At 51.9% G+C, this 20,369-nt stretch overlaps 1 protein-coding gene across 3 annotated transcripts; it reads left to right on the top strand.

Moving 5' to 3' along the window:
* The first annotated feature begins 1,645 nt into the window (after window positions 1-1,645).
* On the top strand, window positions 1,646-18,875 carry LOC309336606 (uncharacterized protein). 3 transcript variants are annotated; one of them, XM_081852621.1, is made up of 5 exons: window positions 1,646-2,145; window positions 10,039-10,307; window positions 12,060-12,445; window positions 13,544-13,676; window positions 17,249-18,874. In XM_081852621.1, exons 1-5 carry the CDS (start codon window positions 1,994-1,996, stop codon window positions 18,586-18,588), a joined length of 2,280 nt encoding a protein of 759 aa, XP_081708747.1. In that variant the 5' UTR covers window positions 1,646-1,993; the 3' UTR covers window positions 18,589-18,874. The 3 variants fall into 3 exon arrangements, with proteins under 3 accessions (XP_081708747.1, XP_081708748.1, XP_081708749.1); XM_081852622.1 differs by having other exon boundaries at window positions 1,647-2,145; window positions 17,252-18,870; XM_081852623.1 differs by lacking the exon at window positions 1,646-2,145 and adding an exon at window positions 2,152-2,379 and having other exon boundaries at window positions 17,249-18,875.
* Window positions 18,876-20,369: the final 1,494 nt, after the last annotated feature.

Raw genomic sequence — 20,369 nt, 5'->3', positions numbered from 1 at the left:
GGGAAGGCAGCCCATCTAGGAGAAGGCAAACTCTGGTCCTAAACCTCCGCTGCCTTGCGGGATATCTTCAGGAGAAGAAAGGCTCGAGAGTGGCTGGGGAAACCCAGCCAGATGGGCAGGGTATAAGTAATAATTTATTATTATTATTATTATTATTATTATTATTATTATTATTATTACTACTACTAGGTAAAGGGACCCCTGACCAGGATGCTGGACTAGACTATTGGCCTGATCCTGCAGCCAGGCCCTTGCTGGGTTTTAATGTTAGGCTAGTTTCTGCACATGCTCTCACATACAAGCCTCTATCTCCTCTCCAGGCAAGCAAGAGGCATGCTCAGAGTTCAAGGACTCGTTCCAGTCAGGCGAAATTATCAAGGACTATGCGGAGCAGAGCCAGCGAGGAATTGTGGCCTGAGGGAGAGGTCCAGAGAGCTGCATTCCTCAGGTTCCTCAACCTTGAAGCAAAGCTTTTACTGCAATTTAATTTCTGTGCTGGAGAAAAAAAGCGCTTTAATTGAATGAATATGCAACTTCCATATAGCCGTGAAGAGACCTGCTGGGAAACAAAAATCACACTGGTTCCCCTACTTATGGAGCCTCTTCTCTTTATTGCATCCCCCCAAACATACATTCCATTATGTTACGTTCCATTATAAACAGACACCAACAATGCGATGTCAAAACATTAAATCCATTTCATTTTAATGGGGTAAAGGTAAAGGGACCCCTGACTGTTAGGTCCAGTCGTGGCCAACTCTGGGGTTGCGGCGCTCGTCTCACTTTATTGGCCGAGGGTGTACAGCTTCCGGGTCATGTGGCCAGCATGACTAAGCCGCTTCTGGCGAACCGGAGCAGCAAATGGAAACGCCGTTTACCTTCCCGCTGGAGCAGTACCTATTTATCTACTTGCACTTTGACGTGCTTTCGAACTGCTAGGTTGGCAGGAGCAGGGACCGAGCAACAGGAGCTCAACCCGTTGCGGGGATTCGAACTGCCGACCTTCTGATCGGCAAGTCCTAGGCTCTGTGGTTTAACCCACAGCGCCACCCGCATCCCTTTTATTATTATATAACCCAACACAAATTCAGAGTTGAATCCCTAAGGCGGTTGGATGGCACCTTGTACGCCTCCTTCTGGCAACTGCAGCCAAGCTGGTGCCAAACTTACTGCTCTGGTTTCCTTTGGACCACATCAGTAAGGCCAAAAGGGGGCTTGTGGGGCTTCTTCTGTGGGGAAGAAGGTTGGAGGTGAGATCAAGATCCAGCTCCGAGGGCCTTCTGGCAGTTCCCTCGCTGCAAGAAGCCAAGTTACAGGGAACCAGGCAGAGGGCCTTCTCGGTGGTGGCCCCCTCCCTGTGGAACACCCTCCCACCAGATGTCAAAGAGAACAACTACCAGACTTTTAGAAGACATCTGAAGGCAGCCCTGTTTAGGGAAGCTTTTAATGCTTGATGTATTACGGTATTTTAATATTTTATTGGAAGCTGCCCAGAGTGGCTGGGGAAGCCCAGCCAGATGGGTGGGGTATAAATAATAAATAAATATAATAATAATATAATAATAATAATAATAATAATAATAATAATAATAATAAATAAATAAATAATGAGGATGATGATAATGTTAACCAAACAACAACGATCGCCATAATCGAAGGCGAGGCAGCTGCTAAATGCACAGGAGCAGGGGAAAACATTTGGCAACCTTCCCATCTGCCAAGGAGCAGGGGAAGAAGGAAAGGAAACTGGGCCACCCTGTTGTCACCTGGCTCCAAGCTCATCTGCTAAATGCACAGGAGCAGGAAGCGGCGAGCAAGCGGGCAACACTCCTGCCGAGAGCACAGGAGCCCTGTCAGAAGGGGGAAACAGGAAAGGTGGCAATCTCTGAGCAGCTCAGCAGGGATCTGCCTTTCCAGCAGGAATGGAAGGGTTAAACATCCGAGCTGAGATTCCTAGAGAGGCCCAGAAATTGGGGAAGGAGTGGGGGCTCTCATGCAGAGCAGGCTGTTACTTCCTGCCCAGCCTTCTTTGTGCATTGGGGAGGGGGGCGTATTTGCGTGTGTGCATGTATTTTGGATTTCCCTTTTTTTTTTTCCTTTTTCCAAACAGCGACTCAGGAACAGCAGAGGCGCTGAGAGAGGCAGGTAGCTATGCACATATCTATAGACCTATATTTTGCATTTCGCAGGAGCTGATGAGCGATTTGCAAGGCTGGAGGTGTTGGGTTGGGCCCCCCGGATAATTTATTATTAGTATTGTTATTTATGAGAAAGATCTGCAGCCTCCCTAGCTTCTAGAACAACCTTGCAGACCTTTTGATTTTTTTGAACGATCAGCCTGAATTGAATTCCCCTGGTTGCCCTCCCATCAGTTCTGACGTTTTGCATCCCATCTTTCGAAAATCCGCTCTCTCCTTGTCCTGAAACGCTGTGCTGGGTCTCGGATCAATTTGATTATTTCTCGTCGATTGTTTTGCCCGTGTATTTTAAAATGTTCTGATGGGCGTTTTAGAACCCTGTATTTAAAGAAATGAATGAAAGTTTGAAAAAACAGTTATACATTCTTTGCAAGATGCAACCTGGGGCCTTTTAGGAGATGCAGGTTTATGACGTTCACACATTACATGAAAGCAGTGTACAATCTGTGCACTTGTGTACACCAATGGAAGATATTGTCCACATATCCACATGTATGTGCAACCAGTGCAGTTAAAGTGTTAGCCGCCCTGAGCCCGGCCTTGGCTGGGGAGGGTGGGATATACATAAAATATTATTATTATTGTTATGTAGTGAAGTTTCACCCTGGGCCAGCAGGGGGATACTGTATATAGTTTTCCCTCAGGTCTGTAGATAGTTTTCCCTCAGGTCCGCGTCAGTTATTTTAGGCGGGAACTCTGGGCTGTTGTTGTTACAATGTTGACAGCCGGCTGCCTATAAAAGCAGGCCGGCTGAGCTGTTTGAGTCAGTTCTATTCCAGCTTACGAAATAAAGAGCTACTTGGAGAAATCGCTGTGTCGTCTGCTATGTCAACCGACAACTTAACACTGGCGACGAGGATGGGATGGATGGACATCAGAGCACAGCCAGATGCGGCCAGCCTCTGAACTGAGCGAAATCACTGAGCGAAATCACTGGACAGAACCAATTCAGAGCTGACTGTTCTGGCTAGAGCACGGTGTTCCATCCATCGCCCTTCACGCCGGCATCGGAATCATGGCTTCACTTGTGCCTCTACCGCCGTTTGCGCCAGCCTCTGAATCATGGGATTCCTACCTCGCTCGGTTCGACTGCTACCTCCAAGCCAACGAGCTGACAGCAGTATCAAAGGATCGTAAGCGGGGCCTATTCCTCAGCCTCTGTGGGCCTGAGGTGTTTGAGACGGCCCGAGCATTGGTTGCGCCCGAAGCAGTCCAGGCAACACCATGGGACACGATCCAAGAGAAGCTCCGCAACCACTACGCACCAAAGCCGTCCAAGATTGCTGCCCGCCATGCGTTCTACCACCGGAACCAGGCAGAGGGGGAGTCAATCAACAACTACACCACCGCCCTGCGACAGGCTGCAATGCACTGTGAGTTCCGAGACTTAGACGATGCCCTGATGGATCGAATCGTCTGCGGGGTCCGGGACATCCATCTGCAACGGCGTCTCCTCGCCAAGCCAGACCTCACGCTGCAGAAAGCCATTGAGGAGGCTGTGGCCTCAGAAGCTGCTGAACGCTCCGCCCAGGAGATCCGCAAGTGCAGCAGCCCGCGTCTTGCTAGGGAGCCAGTTCCGGTGCATCATGAAGAGGCCAGCAGTGATGAGGCATCCTCCAGTGAAGGCGATGACGTGCACCAGACAAAGCGGGAGCACAGGAAGTTCCAACAGAAGTCCAAGGGCCAACCGGAATGTGCCGGCTGCAGAGGCAACCATTCCCGTGCCAAGTGTCGATTCAGAGACGCCATCTGTAGGAAGTGTTCCAGAAGGGGCCACATTGCTAAGGTCTGCCGATCGGCTCCGTCTGACACCCCCCCTTCATCGACTCGCAAGTCCAAGCCTTCACTCCAGTCTGCCAAGGAAAGTTGTTTCGCTCTCACCAACTGCCGCTGCCCGTCTGGAACCACGATTGGCCAAACCGACTCGCCTACGCGACGCAAGCTGAACGTCACGGTGCTCATTGAAGGAGCTCCATGTGACATGGAGATCGACACCGGGTCTGCCCTGTCCATCGTGTCGTGGAGCACCATCAAAAGACTGGTACCCAGAGTGTCCAAAAGGCAACTCGACTCTCACCGCGTACACCTGAGAGACTACCAGGGAAACGACATTCCCGTGGTAGGCGTTGGCCGGTTCCGGATTGCCTTCAAGGATTTTTCGGGCCTGCTCCGGTTGGTGGTGGTTGAAGGTCAGCGGCCAAGCCTCCTAGGGCTAGACTGGTTTGATGCCCTCGGCCTGGAAGTCACCGGCATCAACTGCATCTCTAACGCAGAGACTGAGGGTCTGGTCAAAGACTTTGCCGAGGTTTTTGACGGCACCTTGGGGCAATATACAGGTACGCCCATCTCCTTTAGCCTTGATCCACAAGTCGCCCCCATCAAGCTAAAGCCACGCCGGGTTCCCTTTGCTCTCAAGGCTAAGGTGGACGAACAACTGGACAAACTGATCGCCCAAGGAGTTTTGGAGCCGGTTGACCACGCCAAGTGGGAAACCCCCATCGTCACGCCTGTCAAGCCAGATGGGTCGGTGAGAATCTGCGCTGACTACAAGTGCACGATCAACAAGGCACTTCAGCAGCACGCTTATCCGGTTCCTGTTGTCCAACACCTGCTGCATTCCCTGGGTGAGGGTAAGGTCTTCGCTAAGCTGGACCTTGCCCAAGCCTATCAACAACTGCCAGTCGATGATGCCACTGCTGAAGCCCAGACGATCGTCACCCACCGGGGGGCATTCCGTTGCCGCCGGTTGCAGTTCGGGGTGAGTGTGGCTCCTGGCATCTTCCAAAGCCTTATGGAGCGTCTCCTGCAAGGGCTTCCGGGCGTGGTACCATATTTTGATGACGTCTTGGTGTCTGCAGACTCACACCAGCAGCTGTTCGAGCGCCTCCGTGCCGTGCTGACCAGGTTCCAAGAAGCCGGGCTCAAGGTAAAGAGGGAGAAGTGCCAGATCGCCGTTCCACAGGTAGAGTTCCTGGGCTATCTTATCGATGCCTCCGGCCTTCACCCGACCACATCCAAGATCCGCGCTATCCAGCAGGCCCCCACCCCAAAGAACAAGACGGAGTTGCAGGTGTTCCTGGGGCTGCTGAACTTTTATAACATGTTCCTGCCCCACAAAGCCACAGTGGCTGAGCCTCTTCACCGACTCCTTAGTACAAAGACGCCTTGGGCCTGGGGTCATCGGGAGACGGCGGCCTTCAACGCGGTTAAGGCTCTCCTTTCATCAGACAGTGTGCTGGTACAGTACAGTGAATCCAGGCCGCTGGTCCTTGCCTGCGACGCCTCACCTTTTGGCATCGGTGCTGTCCTTAGTCACCGTTTTCCAGATGGAAGAGAAGCACCGCTCGCCTACTTTTCCAGGACACTATCTCTGACGGAACGGAATTACAGCCAGCTCGACAAGGAGGCATTGGCACTTGTGGCTGGAGTGAAGAGGTTCCATGAATACCTCTATGGCAGGACTTTTGACCTCATCACTGACCACAAGCCACTCCTGGGCCTCCTCGCCGGTGATCGTCCAACTCCACCGGTCCTCTCGCCACGCATGCTGCGATGGACTGTTTTCCTGGCTGCCTACCACTACCGGCTCATCCATCGCCCGGGGAAATCGATGGGCCATGCCGACGCCCTCAGCCGTTGCCCTCTTCCAGCATTTGTGGAAGACCCGGCTCCAGCTTCATCGCTCCTTCTGATTGAGGATCTTCCGGCAGCGCCTGTATCAGCTGCCACTGTGGCCTCCGCGTCTGCCCAGGATCGCACCATCAGCCGGGTGCTCAACTGGGTGTGGAGGGGGTGGCCACAAGGGCCTTTTGCATCGGAGTTCCAGCCCTTCGCAACCAGACAACATGAACTCTCAGTTCATCGCGGCTGTCTGCTGTGGGGAGACCGCGTCGTGATTCCCCAGGGACTCCGTCAGCGCGTCCTGGAGGCTCTGCACGTTGGCCACCCGGGAATTGTCAAAATGAAGGCGTTGGCTCGGTGTTACGTCTGGTGGCCTAATATGGACGATGCCATCGCTGCCTGGGTGTCCGCCTGTCAAGCGTGCCAAGAGTCGAGGCCTGCACCACCGGCAGCTAAGGGACACACCTGGGAGACGCCAAAGACACCCTGGTCGAGGGTGCACATCGATCTGGCTGGCCCCTTTCACGGCCGGACCTTTATGGTAGTGGTGGACGCCTATTCCAAATGGCTGGAGGTCGCCCTGATGCCCTCCACCACTACCGAAGCTGTCATCCGGGTGCTGCGAGGCCTGTTTGCAACGCATGGGTGTCCTGATGTCCTTGTCTCTGACAACGGACCACAGTTCACGTCAGGCACGTTTGAGCGGTATCTTTTGGGACTGGGCATCCGCCATGCCCTAACGGCACCCTTTCATCCATCCAGCAACGGGCAAGCGGAAAGAATGGTGCGCTCGGCAAAAGAGGCACTGGCGCGCCTGGACCGGGGAGACTGGCATGAGCGGGTCGCCGAATACTTGTTCGTGCAACACATCACCCCTCATGCGGCCACAGGGAGGAGTCCTGCTGAACTGCTTATGGGCCGCCGCCTCAGGTCACCGCTCGACCGGCTGCACCCGGACTTTGCCGTGGCTGAACCCCCAGGCTGTGCCAACGCGCCACGGTCATTTGTCCCAGGAAACCAGGTCTTTGCCCGGAACTATGTGGGGGACATTCCTTGGGTGCCAGCCACAGTAGTGGGAGTCACTGGACCTCGCTCGTACCAGGTGGCACTCGAAGACGGACGCTTGTGGCGACGGCACATAGACCAGCTTAGGCGCAGGGTTGGGAACTTGGACACTACCGAGGTGCCCCCAACTGCGCTTGCGGCTCCAGAAGAGACACGTACAGATGGCGAGGCCCCACCTACACCTCCCTCGCAAACTGCCAGCGTGGAGCCGAACCAAGCCGCTTCAGAGGGTCTGCCAGACTTACCACAGACTCAGACCACTCCACTTGCGGAGGCTCCACCCACAGCAGCGGATCCAGGGGATTTGGTTTCAACGCCACCTAGGGTCGCACCACAGCCTCAGCAAGAACTGTGTGGCCCCCCGGACCTGGCTACCAGTCCCCGGCGGTCTGGCAGAGTTTCCAAGCGCCCAACTTATTTAAAGGACTATGTTGTTGGACATGTATCACTGTTGGTCTAAGTATGGGAAATGTAACCAATATGCTTTTGTGCCTAATTGAACCATTACGCGTAGTGCTGTATATAAGGAAACCATTACGATTGTAACTAACGCCTTATCTCGGTGGGGAGGGGTGTTATGTAGTGAAGTTTCACCCTGGGCCAGCAGGGGGATACTGTATATAGTTTTCCCTCAGGTCTGTAGATAGTTTTCCCTCAGGTCCGCGTCAGTTATTTTAGGCGGGAACTCTGGGCTGTTGTTGTTACAATGTTGACAGCCGGCTGCCTATAAAAGCAGGCCGGCTGAGCTGTTTGCAGTCAGTTCTATTCCAGCTTACGAAATAAAGAGCTAGTTGGAGAAATCGCTGTGTCGTCTGCTATGTCAACCGACAACTTAACAATTATTATTATTATTATTATTATTATTATAGTATACAAATCGACATGTATGATCTCTTACATGCAAACACTTACACGTGTAGAGGCAACATGTACCTGCCTTTAGTGTAATGTGTGAGCGAGTCTAAAATGATGAAGAAGGTGGAGGAAGGGTGGAGGTATGAGGATAGCTCAGTGAGGAAAGCTCAGTCGTACTATTTGGGGGGACAGGGGGCAGGCAGGTATGGGGGGCTACCTGGTCCTGAATGGGGTAACTGTGCCCCTGAAGGACCAGGTGAGCAGCCTGGGAGTCATTTTAGACTCACAGCTGTCCATGGAGGTGCAGGTCAATTCTGTGTCCAGGGCAGCTGTCTACCAGCTCCATCTGGTATGCAGGCTGAGACCCTACCTGCCTGCGGACTGTCTTGCCAGAGTGGTGCATGCTCTAGTTATCTCCCCCTTGGACTACTGCAATGCGCTCTACGTGGGGCTACCTTTGAAGGTAATCCGGAAACTACAACTAATCCAGATTGCGGCGGCTAGACTGGTGACGGGGAGCGGCCACCGAGACTATAAAACACTGGCCCTGAAAGACCTACATTGGCTCCCAGTCTGTTTCCGTGCACAATTCAAAGTGTTGGTGCTGACCTGTAATGCCCTAAACCATCAGTGTGTTTTTACATGAGTAGAATGTGTCCTTTTATTTAAAATGCATCTCTGGGTTATTTGTGGGGCATAGGAATTTGTTCATAATTTTTTTTTACATAATATAGTCCGGCCCCCCCACAAAGTCTGAGGGACAGTGGACCGACCCCCTGCTGAAAAAGTTTGCTGACCCCTGCCCTAAACAGCCTCGGCCCAGTATACCTGAAGGAGCGTCTCCACCCCCATCGTTCACCCAGACACTGAGGTCCAGCTCTGAGGGCCTTCTGGCTGTTCCCTCCCTGCAAGAAGTGAAGTTACAGTTAACCAAGCACAGGGCCTTCTTGGTAGTGGCGCCCGCCTTGTGGAACGCCCTCCCACCAGATGTCAAGGAAATAAACAACTATCTGACTTTTAGAAGACATCTGAAGGCAGTCTTGTTTAGGGAAGTTCTTAATGTTTGATATTGTGTTGTGTTTTTAATATTCTGTTGGGAGCCGCCCAGAGTGACTGGGGAAACCCAGCCAGATGGGTGGGGTATAAATAAATTATTGTTGTGGTTGTTGCAGGAAACTTAATCTCCGGGTCATGGGTTTGAGTCCCATGTTGGGCAAAAGATTCCTGCATTGCAGGGGGTTGGACTCCATGACCCTCGGGGGTTCCTTCCAACTGCAGTTCTAAGGCCCCCCCCCCCATTGGCAATTATCAGTCTCATGGTTTTTAGGCACAAGCAGAGGTGTGGATGAGTCCTTGGAAGAAACAAGGAGGACCTGAATGCAACGGCACAGCTCTTCCTGCCCGAAATTCCCAGGAGCCATTATTCAGAAGCAATTACTCCCTCTCAGAGTGGAGGGTCAGCGTTGCCATTCTGACTAGTGGGCATACTTCCTTTGTAAAGATGTCATAAAGGTAAAGGTAAAGGTAAAGGAACCCCTGACCGTTAGGTCCAGTCGCAGACGACTCTAGGGTTGCGGTGCTCATCTCTCTTTATTGGCCGGGGCAGCCGGCGTTCAGCTTCTGGGTCATGTGGCCAGCATGACTAAGCCGCTTCTGGCGAAACAGAGCAGCGCACGGAAACACCGTTTACCTTCCCACCGGAGTGGTACCTATTTATCTACTTGCACTGTGATGTGCTTTCAAACTGCTAGGTGGGCAGGAGCAGGGACCGAGCAATGGGAGCCGCCGACCTTCTGATTGGCAAGTCCTAGGCTCTGTGGTTTAACCCACAGCGCCACCCACGTCCCTAAGATGTCATAGAATCATATAATTGTAGAGCTGAAAGGGAGCCTGAGGTTCATCATATCCAATCCCCTGCAATGCAGGAATGGTAACAACAACAACGATTTATTATTTATACCCTGCCACTCTGGGTGGCTCCCAACAGAAAATTAGAAACACGATAAAACATCAAACATTAAATACTTTTCATCCTGAATTTCTCACCATTCAGCTTCATCAGTTGATCCCGTTGGGTTCCGTTGTTCTCTAAGAGAGGGGAGAAACCTCCACACATTGCATCATAATTTTATACATCTCAGGCCTAACATGCATAGGATTGTGCTGCAGGATTGTCACTAACTCATTTTCAGAAATCTGAACGTTTTGGAAAACAAAGCTTGGATTCAAAGCTTTCTACTTTCTCAAATTTTGGAATGTTTTCTTTGTCATTGCGGCCCTGTTCTCGATTTGTTGGCAGGACGAAAGGGCCGTTGAGCATGATGGAGACGCCCTCTCAGAGCTTTCTGCTCCAGTCCGCCGGGATAAAGTGCCGGGTGAAGCAGGAGCCCGACGAAGGTTGGGGGTCGCCCGAATTCTTGACGGTCGTGCAGATCTCTGATGGGAGGCTCGGAAACCCGGACGCGCCGTGGGACGAGGCGGACGCGCCCATTGAGGGGGCTGGGAAAAAGCAACAGTCAGTGTGCATTCCAGGCCTCAAAGGGGATTTGGAGCAGATGTATACTACCGGTAAGTGCCCAGTTCAAGTTCTTACAGAATAATAACTGTAACTGAATAATAATAATAATAATAATAATAATAATAATAATTTATTTATACCCCACCCATCTGGCTGAGTTTCCCCAGCCACTCTGGGCGGCTTCCAACAGAACACTAAAATACAATAATGTATTAAACATTAAAAGCTTCCCTAAACAGGGCTACCTTCAGATGTCTTCTGAGAAGGCCCTCAGTGCTGGACCTCAGCATACGGGCAGACCGATGGGGGTGGAGACGTTCCTTCAGGTATACTGGTGTGAGGCCGTTTAGGGCTTTAAAGGTCAGCACCAACACTTTGAATTGTGCTTGGAAACGTACTGGGAGCCAATGTAGGTCTTTCAAGACCGGTGTTATATGGTCTCGGTGGCCATAGGATTGTAGAGCTGGAAGGGACCCCAGGGGTCATCTAGTCCAGCTCCCCGCCTCACCCCTGCACTGCTGTTTTATCTACAAAACAGATCACTCTGATCTGTGGGGCAGCTTCCCCTTCCGACACCCAAAGGTCTCAGAAAGCTTTTCCACCGTGACGCGGGGCTTTTAGCGTGGATGCCCCTGTTCTGTGGAACATCATTATTGTCAAGATACGATGGGTACCCACTCTCTGCCCTTTCTGGAAACTTCCATTTTGACAGGTTTCCAGATAAACGAGTGTCTGCCGTACGTGTCTACTTATTGGGGTTAGAATAACAGCTAACAAATACAGTCGTACCTTGGAAGGCAAACAGAAGCTCCTGCAGCCAATCGGAAGCCCCGTCGGATGTTTGGCTTCCAAAAATAGTTTGCAAGTTGGAACGGTCACTTCCAGGATTGTGGCGTTCGGGAGCCAAAACGTTTGAGAACTAAGCTGTCAGATGCTGGTGGTGGTTGCTTGTGAGTAACCAGGCAGGAATTCGACCTGTCTTTTACAGGTTTTATTGTGCAAACGATTTACAGTGCAGATCCACAAAGTTCATGTCCGTCTTAGTCACTTGCAGAATCCGGGAGTGGCCCCTTCCGGTTTCTCCCCCAACATAAGAACTTAGGTAAAGGTAAAGGTACCCCTGCCCGTACGGGCCAGTCTTGACAGACTCTAGGGTTGTGCGCCCATCTCACTCAAGAGGCCGGGGGCCAGCGCTGTCTGAAGACACTTCCGGGTCACGTGGCCAGCGTGACAAAGCTGCATCTGGTGAGCCAGCGCAGCACACGGATACGCCGTTTACCTTCCCGCCAGTAAGCGGTCCCTATTTATCTACTTGCACCCGGGGGTGCTTTCGAACTGCTAGGTGGGCAGGCGCTGGGACCCAGCAACGGGAGCGCACCCCACTGCGGGGATTCGAACTGCCAACCTTTCGATCGGCAAGCCCTAGGGGCTGAGGCTTTTACCCACAGCGCCACCCGCGTCCCAACATAAGAACTTAGGCACCCCAAACCTCCTCCTCCCCTCCTTGTGTTTCACCCCTCTGTGCAAGCTGGGCTACGGAAGGGGCATGCATCCCTTCTGGTCACCTGGGGCTCTCAGCAGCATCCTTGAGCCCTTTCCTCGCTCGGCTGGCCCCTTACCTCTCCCCTGGAGGTGTGGCTTTCCCCACTGCTGGAAGAGGAACTGCTTCTCAGGAGTTTTGGAGGCTCTCTGTATCCCAACGGCCCCCCTGCCTCCCTCCCCTGTTCCGATGGCAGTCCCCTGACATAAGCTGTTCAAAAACCAAGGTACGACTTCTAAATATTTCTTCCATGTTGGACTAGATGTTGACAGAGCATCTCTGCAAGCCTACGAGGGCCGTGATGGAGAACGGGTGCCAGTGAAGGAAGAGGCCTTTTGCGAGTCGGATGCCCTGGAGGCAGAGGCCTACCGCCAGTGTTTCCGGGCCTTCCTCTACCGGGAGGCTGAGGGGCCGAGGGAGGCGTGCCGGCAACTCTGGGAACTTTGCCGGCACTGGCTGAAGCCGGAGAGGAACACCAAGGGGCAGATCCTGGAGCTGCTGATCCTGGAGCAATTCCTGGCCATCCTGCCTCTGGAGATCCAGAGCTGGGTCAGGGAAGGCACACCAGAGACCTGCTCCCAGGCGGTGGCCCTGGCCGAGGATTTCCTCCTGAGGCGGGAAGAGGCGGAGGAGAGACAAGGAAAAGAGGTGAGGACAAGATCAGGAGGGAGGAATACACCAGAGATACCTTAGCGTGGTGGTAGGGCATTACTGTATTTTTCGCTCTATAAGACGCACACTTTCCCTCCTAAAAAGTAAGGGGAAATGTGTGTGCGTCTTACGGAGCGAATGCAGGCTGCGTGGCTAAGCCAGAACAGGGAGAGGGAGCGCTGCGCAGTGCTCCGTCTCCCTGTTCTGGCTTCTGGCTTAGCTGCGCAAAGTCTCCGCAGGGCAGCAGGATGAAGGCACCCCGCTGCCCTGCGGAGGCTTCACAGGCTGTCTCCGTCTCGCTGTTCTAGCTTCGGGCTTAGTTGCGCTCCCTCTAGCTATCCTGGCTTTTGGATAGCCCCCGTGAAGCCTCCATAGGGCAGCGGGACGAAGGCTCCCCGCTGTCCTGCAGAGGCTTCGTGCGGCTCTTGCGGGAAGTGGGGGGAAGAGACAGAGCGCGTGACTCTGTCCCTTCCCCCACCTCCCAGAAAAGCCCCCAAGAACCGCGCTCCCTTTAAAGAGTGCACGGTTCTTGCGGGAGATGGGGGAAGAGGGCAGCTTACCCGCGCGTAACCTCTTCCGGGCAGGGGGAGCCTTCATCCCGCTGCCTGGGAGAGGCTTCAGCAGCTATCCCAGAAGCCAGATCCCTCTTGCTGTTCTGCCTTCGGATTCAGAATTTTTTCCCTCTTGTTTCCTCCTCCCCCCCAAAACTAGGTGTGTCTTATTGTCTGGTGCGTCCTATAGAGCGGAAAATACGGTAATTTGTGTGCAGAAGGTCCTAGGTTCAATCCTAAGCCTTCAGGTAATGACGGTGGAGAATTGTTGCCAGTCAGTGTAGACAACACTGTGTTAGATGGTCTCCCTTGGTATGACACAGCTTCGCCCGTTCCTAGTCCTTTGCAGGAGAGCCCACAGCTCAGCAGTAGAGCACCTGTTTTGCATGGAGACAGTTTCCATTCAGTCCCAACATTTTCAGGTAAGGCTGGGAGGGAGGCCATGTGAAACCCTGGAGAGCTGCTGCCAGTCAGTGCAGGCAGTACTGAACTAGATGGACCAATGCCCTGCTTTGGATTCTGACTTAAATCTGGCTACTTTCAGGTGCTGCTTCACCAGGTGTCTACCAGTCTCCCAGAATCAGATGGAGCTCCGTTGGGTATTGAAGCAAAACAGCTTTTCAGGGAACCTAAGCAGGAGGAGGTGGAGGATGACGACGAAGGCACCGAAACTGGGGGTGAGGATTCCTTTGTGTTGTCCCTCTTCTGGCATAGCCTGAGTGGTGGGGCGGCTCTGGATATGCCCTTGTGCCACTCTTTTAAACACTGTTGAGCATGGCTTAGGGCCCTTGTATCTACGGGACCGCCTCTCCTGGTCTGCCCCGCAGAGGACCTTAAGGTCCATGAATAACCATAGTTTAGAAGTCCTGGGTCCTAAGGAAGTCAGACTATCCTCCACCAGGGCCAGGGCCTTTTCAGTGATGGCTCCGACCTGGTGGAATGCTCCGTCCCATGAGACTAGGGCCCTTCAGGATTTAACCTCTTTTCATCGGGCCTGTAAGACAGAGCTATTCTGCCTGGCCTTTAATTTGAATTCAGCTTGATCTTTTGTTTCCCTTCTCTTCCCTCCCCCTCCCCGTTTATGAAGATCACCCGCTCTGAGACCCCACAGCTAATCCTTCCCTGGTCTCCTCACTGGCCCAAGTAGGACCAATTCAGCCAGCTAGCCCTGGGGATTATCTAATGCTTATTTCCGCTAAATTGCTTTTTGAATTTTATTGTTATTCATGTTTTTATACTGTATTTTATGCTGCTTTTATAATTAAGTGTTTTAAATTTGTTGTTAGCCGCCCTGAGCCCGGTTTTTGAACCGGGAAGAGCGGGGTATTAAAAAAAAAATTTATTATAGTAGAAGTGGGCTGTGCATAGCATGGATTGGCTGGCACCTGTGATGTCTCAAACCCATTTCCCTTCTCCATTCCTAGAGCAGTTTCGCAATCTGGGCCTGGTTTTGCCACGTGGAAACTCCAACTAACGCAGAATGTGGTGGCTAGACTGCTGCTGAGTGGGGAGGGAGAAGCAGATGGCCAAGAAATCTGTGGCACCACTGTTAAAATATCTGCACTCATTGCCTACCTGCTATTGAGCCAGGTTGAAGATCCTTGTATTCATTTACAAATTCCCGAAAAACTTGTGCCCAGGATACCTTAGCGACCACCTGAATCTTTAAGACCAAGCTTGACTGTGAAATTTGCGGGGGGGGGGGGGGCATCAATAAGAAGCCAAACCTTTGGTGGTACAGTGGTGCCCCGCAAGACAAATGCCTCGCAAGACGAAAAACTCGCTAGACGAAAGAGTTTTCAGTCTTTTGAGTCATTCCGCAAGACGAATTTCCCTATGGGCTTGCTTCACAAGACAAAACGTCTTGCGAGTTCTTGCGAGTTTTTTTCCTTTTTCTTAAAGCCGCTAATAGCCGCTAAGCCGCTAATAGCCGTGCTTCGCAAGACGAAAAAACCGCTAGACGAAGAGACTCGCGGAACGGATTAATTTCGTCTTGCGAGGCACCACTGTATTTGCTCAGTTTTTCTGAATCCAACAGAAATCCTGCAGGCATCTTCATTAACTACTAAATGTTTCTTGAGAGTTTTTCCCCCCCTAAATACAGTCATACCTCGGGTTGAATACGCTTCGAGTTGAGCACGTTTGAGTTGCGCTCCACGGCAACCCAGAAGTAACAGGAGCGCGCTACTTCCGGGTGCACAGACGCTCAAAATGACATCCTGCGCATGCGCAGAAGCGGCGAAAAGCGACGCACGCGTGCGCAGACGTGCCGTCACTAGTTACGTTTACCTCTAGATGCGAACGGGGCTCCGGAACAGATCCCGTTCATATCTAGAGGTACCACTGTATTGCTAGACTAATGCAGACGGTTAAGAAAAAGAATCATTTCCATAACAGTGGCTTTACATTTCATACTTGGCTTTTATTGTGTTTATATTTGCCACAATCTCCTTTGTGGTTTCTAATGGCATGTCTCTCCAAAAAGCCCTGTTATTGCGTGGCCTCTTTTGGGTGGGCCCAAAGAGAAGGGCCTCTGATGAAGACTGCCAGGTCTGGGCTGGTTCATATAGGGAGAGGCCGTCTTGAGGAACTGCAGCGCTGAGCCGTATAGGGCCAAAAGAGGTGCAGAATTTGTGAACCTAAAAACGTGTGTTTTTCCCCCCTTTTTTAAGAAAATAAATTACAACGGCAAGTGGCTAGTCCATAAGGAAGTATGGGTTTCATTTGCGCTCGATGCAGGATTTTGTCATTTGTTTTGTACTTACAAAGAATTTTGGGTCATGCCCTAACATTAGGTTTGACCATACAGTGGTACCTCGGGTTACATACGCTTCAGGTTACAGACTCCGCTAACCCAGAAATATTACCTCAGGTTAAGAACTTTGCTTCAGGATGAGAACAGAAATTGTGCTCTGGCGGTGCGGCAGCAGCAGGAGGCCCCATTAGCTAAAGTGGTGCTTCAGGTTAAGAACAGTTTCAGGTTAAGAACAGACCTCCGGAACGAATTAAGTACTTAACCTGAGGTACCAATGTATTACACCGATCCTGGACCAACTGCACTGGCTAGTGATTAGTTTCCGGGCCCAATTCAAAGTGCTGGTTCTGACCTATAAAGCCTTAAACGGCTCAGGACTGCAATACCTCAAGGACTGCCTCTCCCCATATGAACCTACCCAGACCCTGATATCATCTTCTGAGGCCCTTCGTTGTGTGCCTCCTCTGTGAGAGGTCCGAAGGGTGGCAACACGAGAACAGGGCCTTCTCTGCAGTGGCTCCCCATCTGTGGAATGCTCTCCCCAAGGAAGTTCACCTGTTGCCTTCATTGTACACCTTTAGGCACCAGGCAAAAACGTTCCTTTTTAACCAGGCCTTTGATCTGTTTGACATCCCTTTTAAAATGTGGCTCTTTTCGGTTGGTGGGGTGTGTTATTGGGTTGTTGTTTTTATTCTGATCTTATATGTTGTGATCTTTTCTGTGAACCACCCTGAAACCTCCAGGTAAAAAAGGTAAAGGTAAAGGTACCCCTGCCCGTACGGGCCAGTCTTGACCGACTCTGGGGTTGGTGCGCCCATCTCACTCAAGAGGCTGGGGGCCAGCGCTGTCCGGAGCACTTCCGGGTCACGTGGCCAGCGTGACAAAGCTGCATCTGGCGAGCCAACGCAGCACACGGAAATGCTGTTTACCTTCCCGCAATATAAACCCAATTAATAATAATAATAATGATAATAATGATAATAATGATAATAATAATAATAAAAACGGCCTTGGCCCAGTATACCTGAAGGAGTGTCTCCACCCCCATCGTTCACTGAGGTCCACCTCCAAGGGCCTTCTGGTGGTTCCCTCACTGCGAGAAGCAAAGCTACAGGGAACCAGGCAGAGGGCCTTCTCGGTAGTGGCACCCGCCCTGTGGAACGCCCTCCCACCAGATGTCAAAGATAAAAACAACTACCAGACTTTTAGAAAACAACTGAAGGCAGCGCTATTTAGGGAAGGTTTTAATGTTTAATAGGTTATTGTATTTTAGTGTCCTGTTGGAAGCCGTCTCCATTTGCTTAACAGAAAAGCAACCTTCTCTTTTAGGGAAGTTTTAAAATGTTTGATGTTTTATTGTGTTTTTCCTATTCTGTTGGAAGTCGCCCAGAGTAGCTGTGGAGGTCTGGCCAGATGGGCAGGGTATAAGTAATATTAATATGATGATGATGATGATGATGATGATGATTAGTTTGCCTGTTTTATGTGTTTCAGCAGGTTTCAATTGGGCTCATGACGATGAGGAAGAGGAGAAGGAAGAGAAGCCATGTCTGGGGACCCCTGAGCAAATGGAACCGCAGGGTTTGTCCCGAGAAAGACTCTCCTGGTGTGAGGAGAATGGAGGCATTTCTTCTCATCAGCCCGACTCAGAACGGAAGACCCAACCCGGGAAACGACCAGGCAGCTCCCTTCCTCCTTGGGGAGGTGACGAGGATCTTGGCGGAAGTGAAGAGGAGGAGGTCCTCCAGCCCGAAGAAGAACGTTCATGCGTTCTGGGCGAGAAGTCCCTTGGTCACATTTGCCACCCGAGGATCCACGCGGGAGAGAAACCGCACAGTTGTGCGGTGTGCTCGAAAACCTTTGCGCCGAGATCTGGGCTGGTTGCCCACGAGAGGACGGTGCACGCAAGAGAGAAGTCCTATCCCTGCTTGCACTGCGGGGAAAGCTTTGACACGAGCTCCCATTTCGCCTGGCACTTGCGGAGCCACGCCGGGGGGAAGCCGTACGAGTGCTTCAAATGCGGGAAGAGCTTCCGCAGCAGCCACTCCTTCGCCGGCCACCTGCGGAGCCACGTCGGGGGCGAGCCCCTCAAGTGCTTGCGCTGCGAGAAAAGCTTCGGCACCTGCTCGGATCTGACCCAGCATATGGTCGAGAAGCCCTACCAATGCTTGGATTGTGAGAGGAGCTTCGGCCAGAGCTCGCAGCTCACCGCCCGTCGGCGGGCCCACGCGGGGGAGAAACCTTTCACGTGCGGCGAGTGCGGGAAGATCTTCAGCCGCAGCTCGCACCTCCATGGGCACCAGAGGATGCACTGCAGCGAGAAGGCCCACAAGTGCCTGGACTGCGGGAAAACCTTCAGCGGGAGGTCGCACCTCAACCGGCACCAGAGGATCCACACGGGGGAGAAGCTCTTCAAGTGCTTGGTGTGCGGGAAGAGCTTCTGCATGAACTCCGACCTGGTGGCGCACGAGAGGATCCACACGGGGCACAAGCCGTACAAGTGCGCCGACTGCGGGAAGAGCTTCAGCCAGAAGCAGCACCTCACCAGCCACCAGAGGACCCACACGGGCGAGAAGCCCTACGTCTGCCTGCACTGCGGCAAAGGCTTCAGCGTCAGCTCCAACCTCAACACGCACGAGAGGACGCACACCGGCGTGCGGCCCTTCAAGTGCTCCGACTGCGGGAAGAGCTTCAGCCAGAAGTCGCACCTCATCGGCCACCAGAGGATCCACACGGGGGAGAAGCCCTACCTGTGCGTGGACTGCGGGAAGAGCTTCAGCTCCAGCTCGAACCTGATGGCGCACGCGAGAACCCACAGCGGGGAGAAAGCATAGGGTCCTCTGGGAGGGCCGCCGGAAATCCATCGGCGCCTCGGTTTTTGAACTACTCCGTTGACAAACGTTTCAGTTTTCGAACGCCGTAAACCCAGAAGTAAATTCTTGGGTTTTCAAACACGCCTCGGAAGTTGAACATGCCATGCAGCTTCCGCTAAGTGCAAGATCCTGAGGTGTAAAGGATAAAGGGACCCCTGGCCGTTAGGTCCAGTCGCAGATGACTCTGGGGTTGAGGCGCTCATCTCACTTTATTGGCTGATGGAGCCGGCGTACAGCTTCTGGGTTATGTAACCAGCATGACTAAGCCGCTTCTGGCGAACCAGAGCAGCGCACGGAAACACCATTTACCTTCCCGCCAGAGCGGTACCTATTTATCTACTTGCACTTTGACGTACTTTTGAACTGCTAGGTTGGCAGGAGCAGGGACCGAGCAACAGGAGCTCACCCCGTTGCAGAGATTCAAACCACCGACCTTCTGATCGGCAAGTCCTAGGCTCTGTGGTTTAACCCACAGCGCCACCCGCGTCCCTATCTGAGGTCCCATCCTAGCTGTTGGCTATTGAGTTTTCAGTTTTTAAACATTTCAGAACTCGACTGTCTTCCAAAAGGGATTATGTTCGAAAACCGAGGTACCACAGTAAATCCGATGGACAAGGGGTCTCGGTCAAGTAAACGCCCCGCTTTCAGCAGCACTCATTCCAGCGGCTGCCGTTCAGAGACAGCCTCTAGACATGTCCTCCATGAATTTGCGTCGCCCCATTTTAAAGCTGTCCAAATCTGGCCTCCAATGGGAGCAGATGTCATAGCTGAACTCTGTGCTGTGTGACCAAGTACCTCTTTTCGTCTCTCCTGAATCTCCCGACGTTCACCTTCATTAGGATAGAGGAAGCTGCCGCATCCCGAGTCAGACCATTGGTCTACTTAGTTCAAGACTGTCTACACTGACTGGCAGCCGCTCTCTGAGAAGTTTAAGTAGGGGGTTATCCTCCTGCCTCCCCGGAAGATGCTAGGGATTTTGAACCTGTGATTTTCTGCCTCTGGTTTATATTTACTCTCAAGAATACGAATCCGCATTCTCCCAAATAGAATTCCCTTTTCCTTGTACCACCACCCTGATATTCCCAATGGGTGATATTGTAGGATTTGGGGATCTTAGGGGTGGGTTGGAGGGGGGGAAACTAAAGATATAAAGGACTGTGTATGGCATGTTGGTGCTCAGCTGTTGGTGACTTGTAAGGCAATAAAAACTAAGACAGAAGAGGGCGAAGGTTGATCTCTGAGGCCCCCAGACACAGAGTTAGATCTTACCAGCGAGGAAATTTCAGCTGAGCATTATGAGAAACCTCGACTCCACACAGACTGCTCTTTTATCACAGGAGCATTCTGCAACCTGACACATTCAATGTGCGTTCTGCAGCATGCCAATAACAGTGCAATTGGCATGGGTTTATACTGGACTGTCCACACATCATCCTTTATCAGTTTGTTCCCGACCCCCCCACATTATTGCATCTACATTTTAAGAACATACAAAGTGGATCAGACCAGGGACCCGTCTAGTCCAGATTTCCCAGTGGGAAGTCTAATTAATTATTATTATTATTATTATTATTATTATTATTATTATTATTATTATTATTTATTTACTTATACCCTGCCCATCAGGCTGGGTTTCCCCAGCCACTCTGGGTGGCTCCCAGCAGAATATTATTAATAATAAAAAACGATAAAACATCAAACATTAAAAACCTCCCTAAACAGGGCTGCCTTCAGATGTCTTC

Source organism: Podarcis erhardii, assembly GCF_964252035.2.
Source record: "Podarcis erhardii genome assembly, chromosome: 2".
Classification (NCBI taxonomy): domain Eukaryota; kingdom Metazoa; phylum Chordata; class Lepidosauria; order Squamata; family Lacertidae; genus Podarcis; species Podarcis erhardii.
The sequence above is the reverse complement of the archived record's forward strand: the minus strand, read 5'-3'. Positions and strand labels throughout refer to the sequence as shown.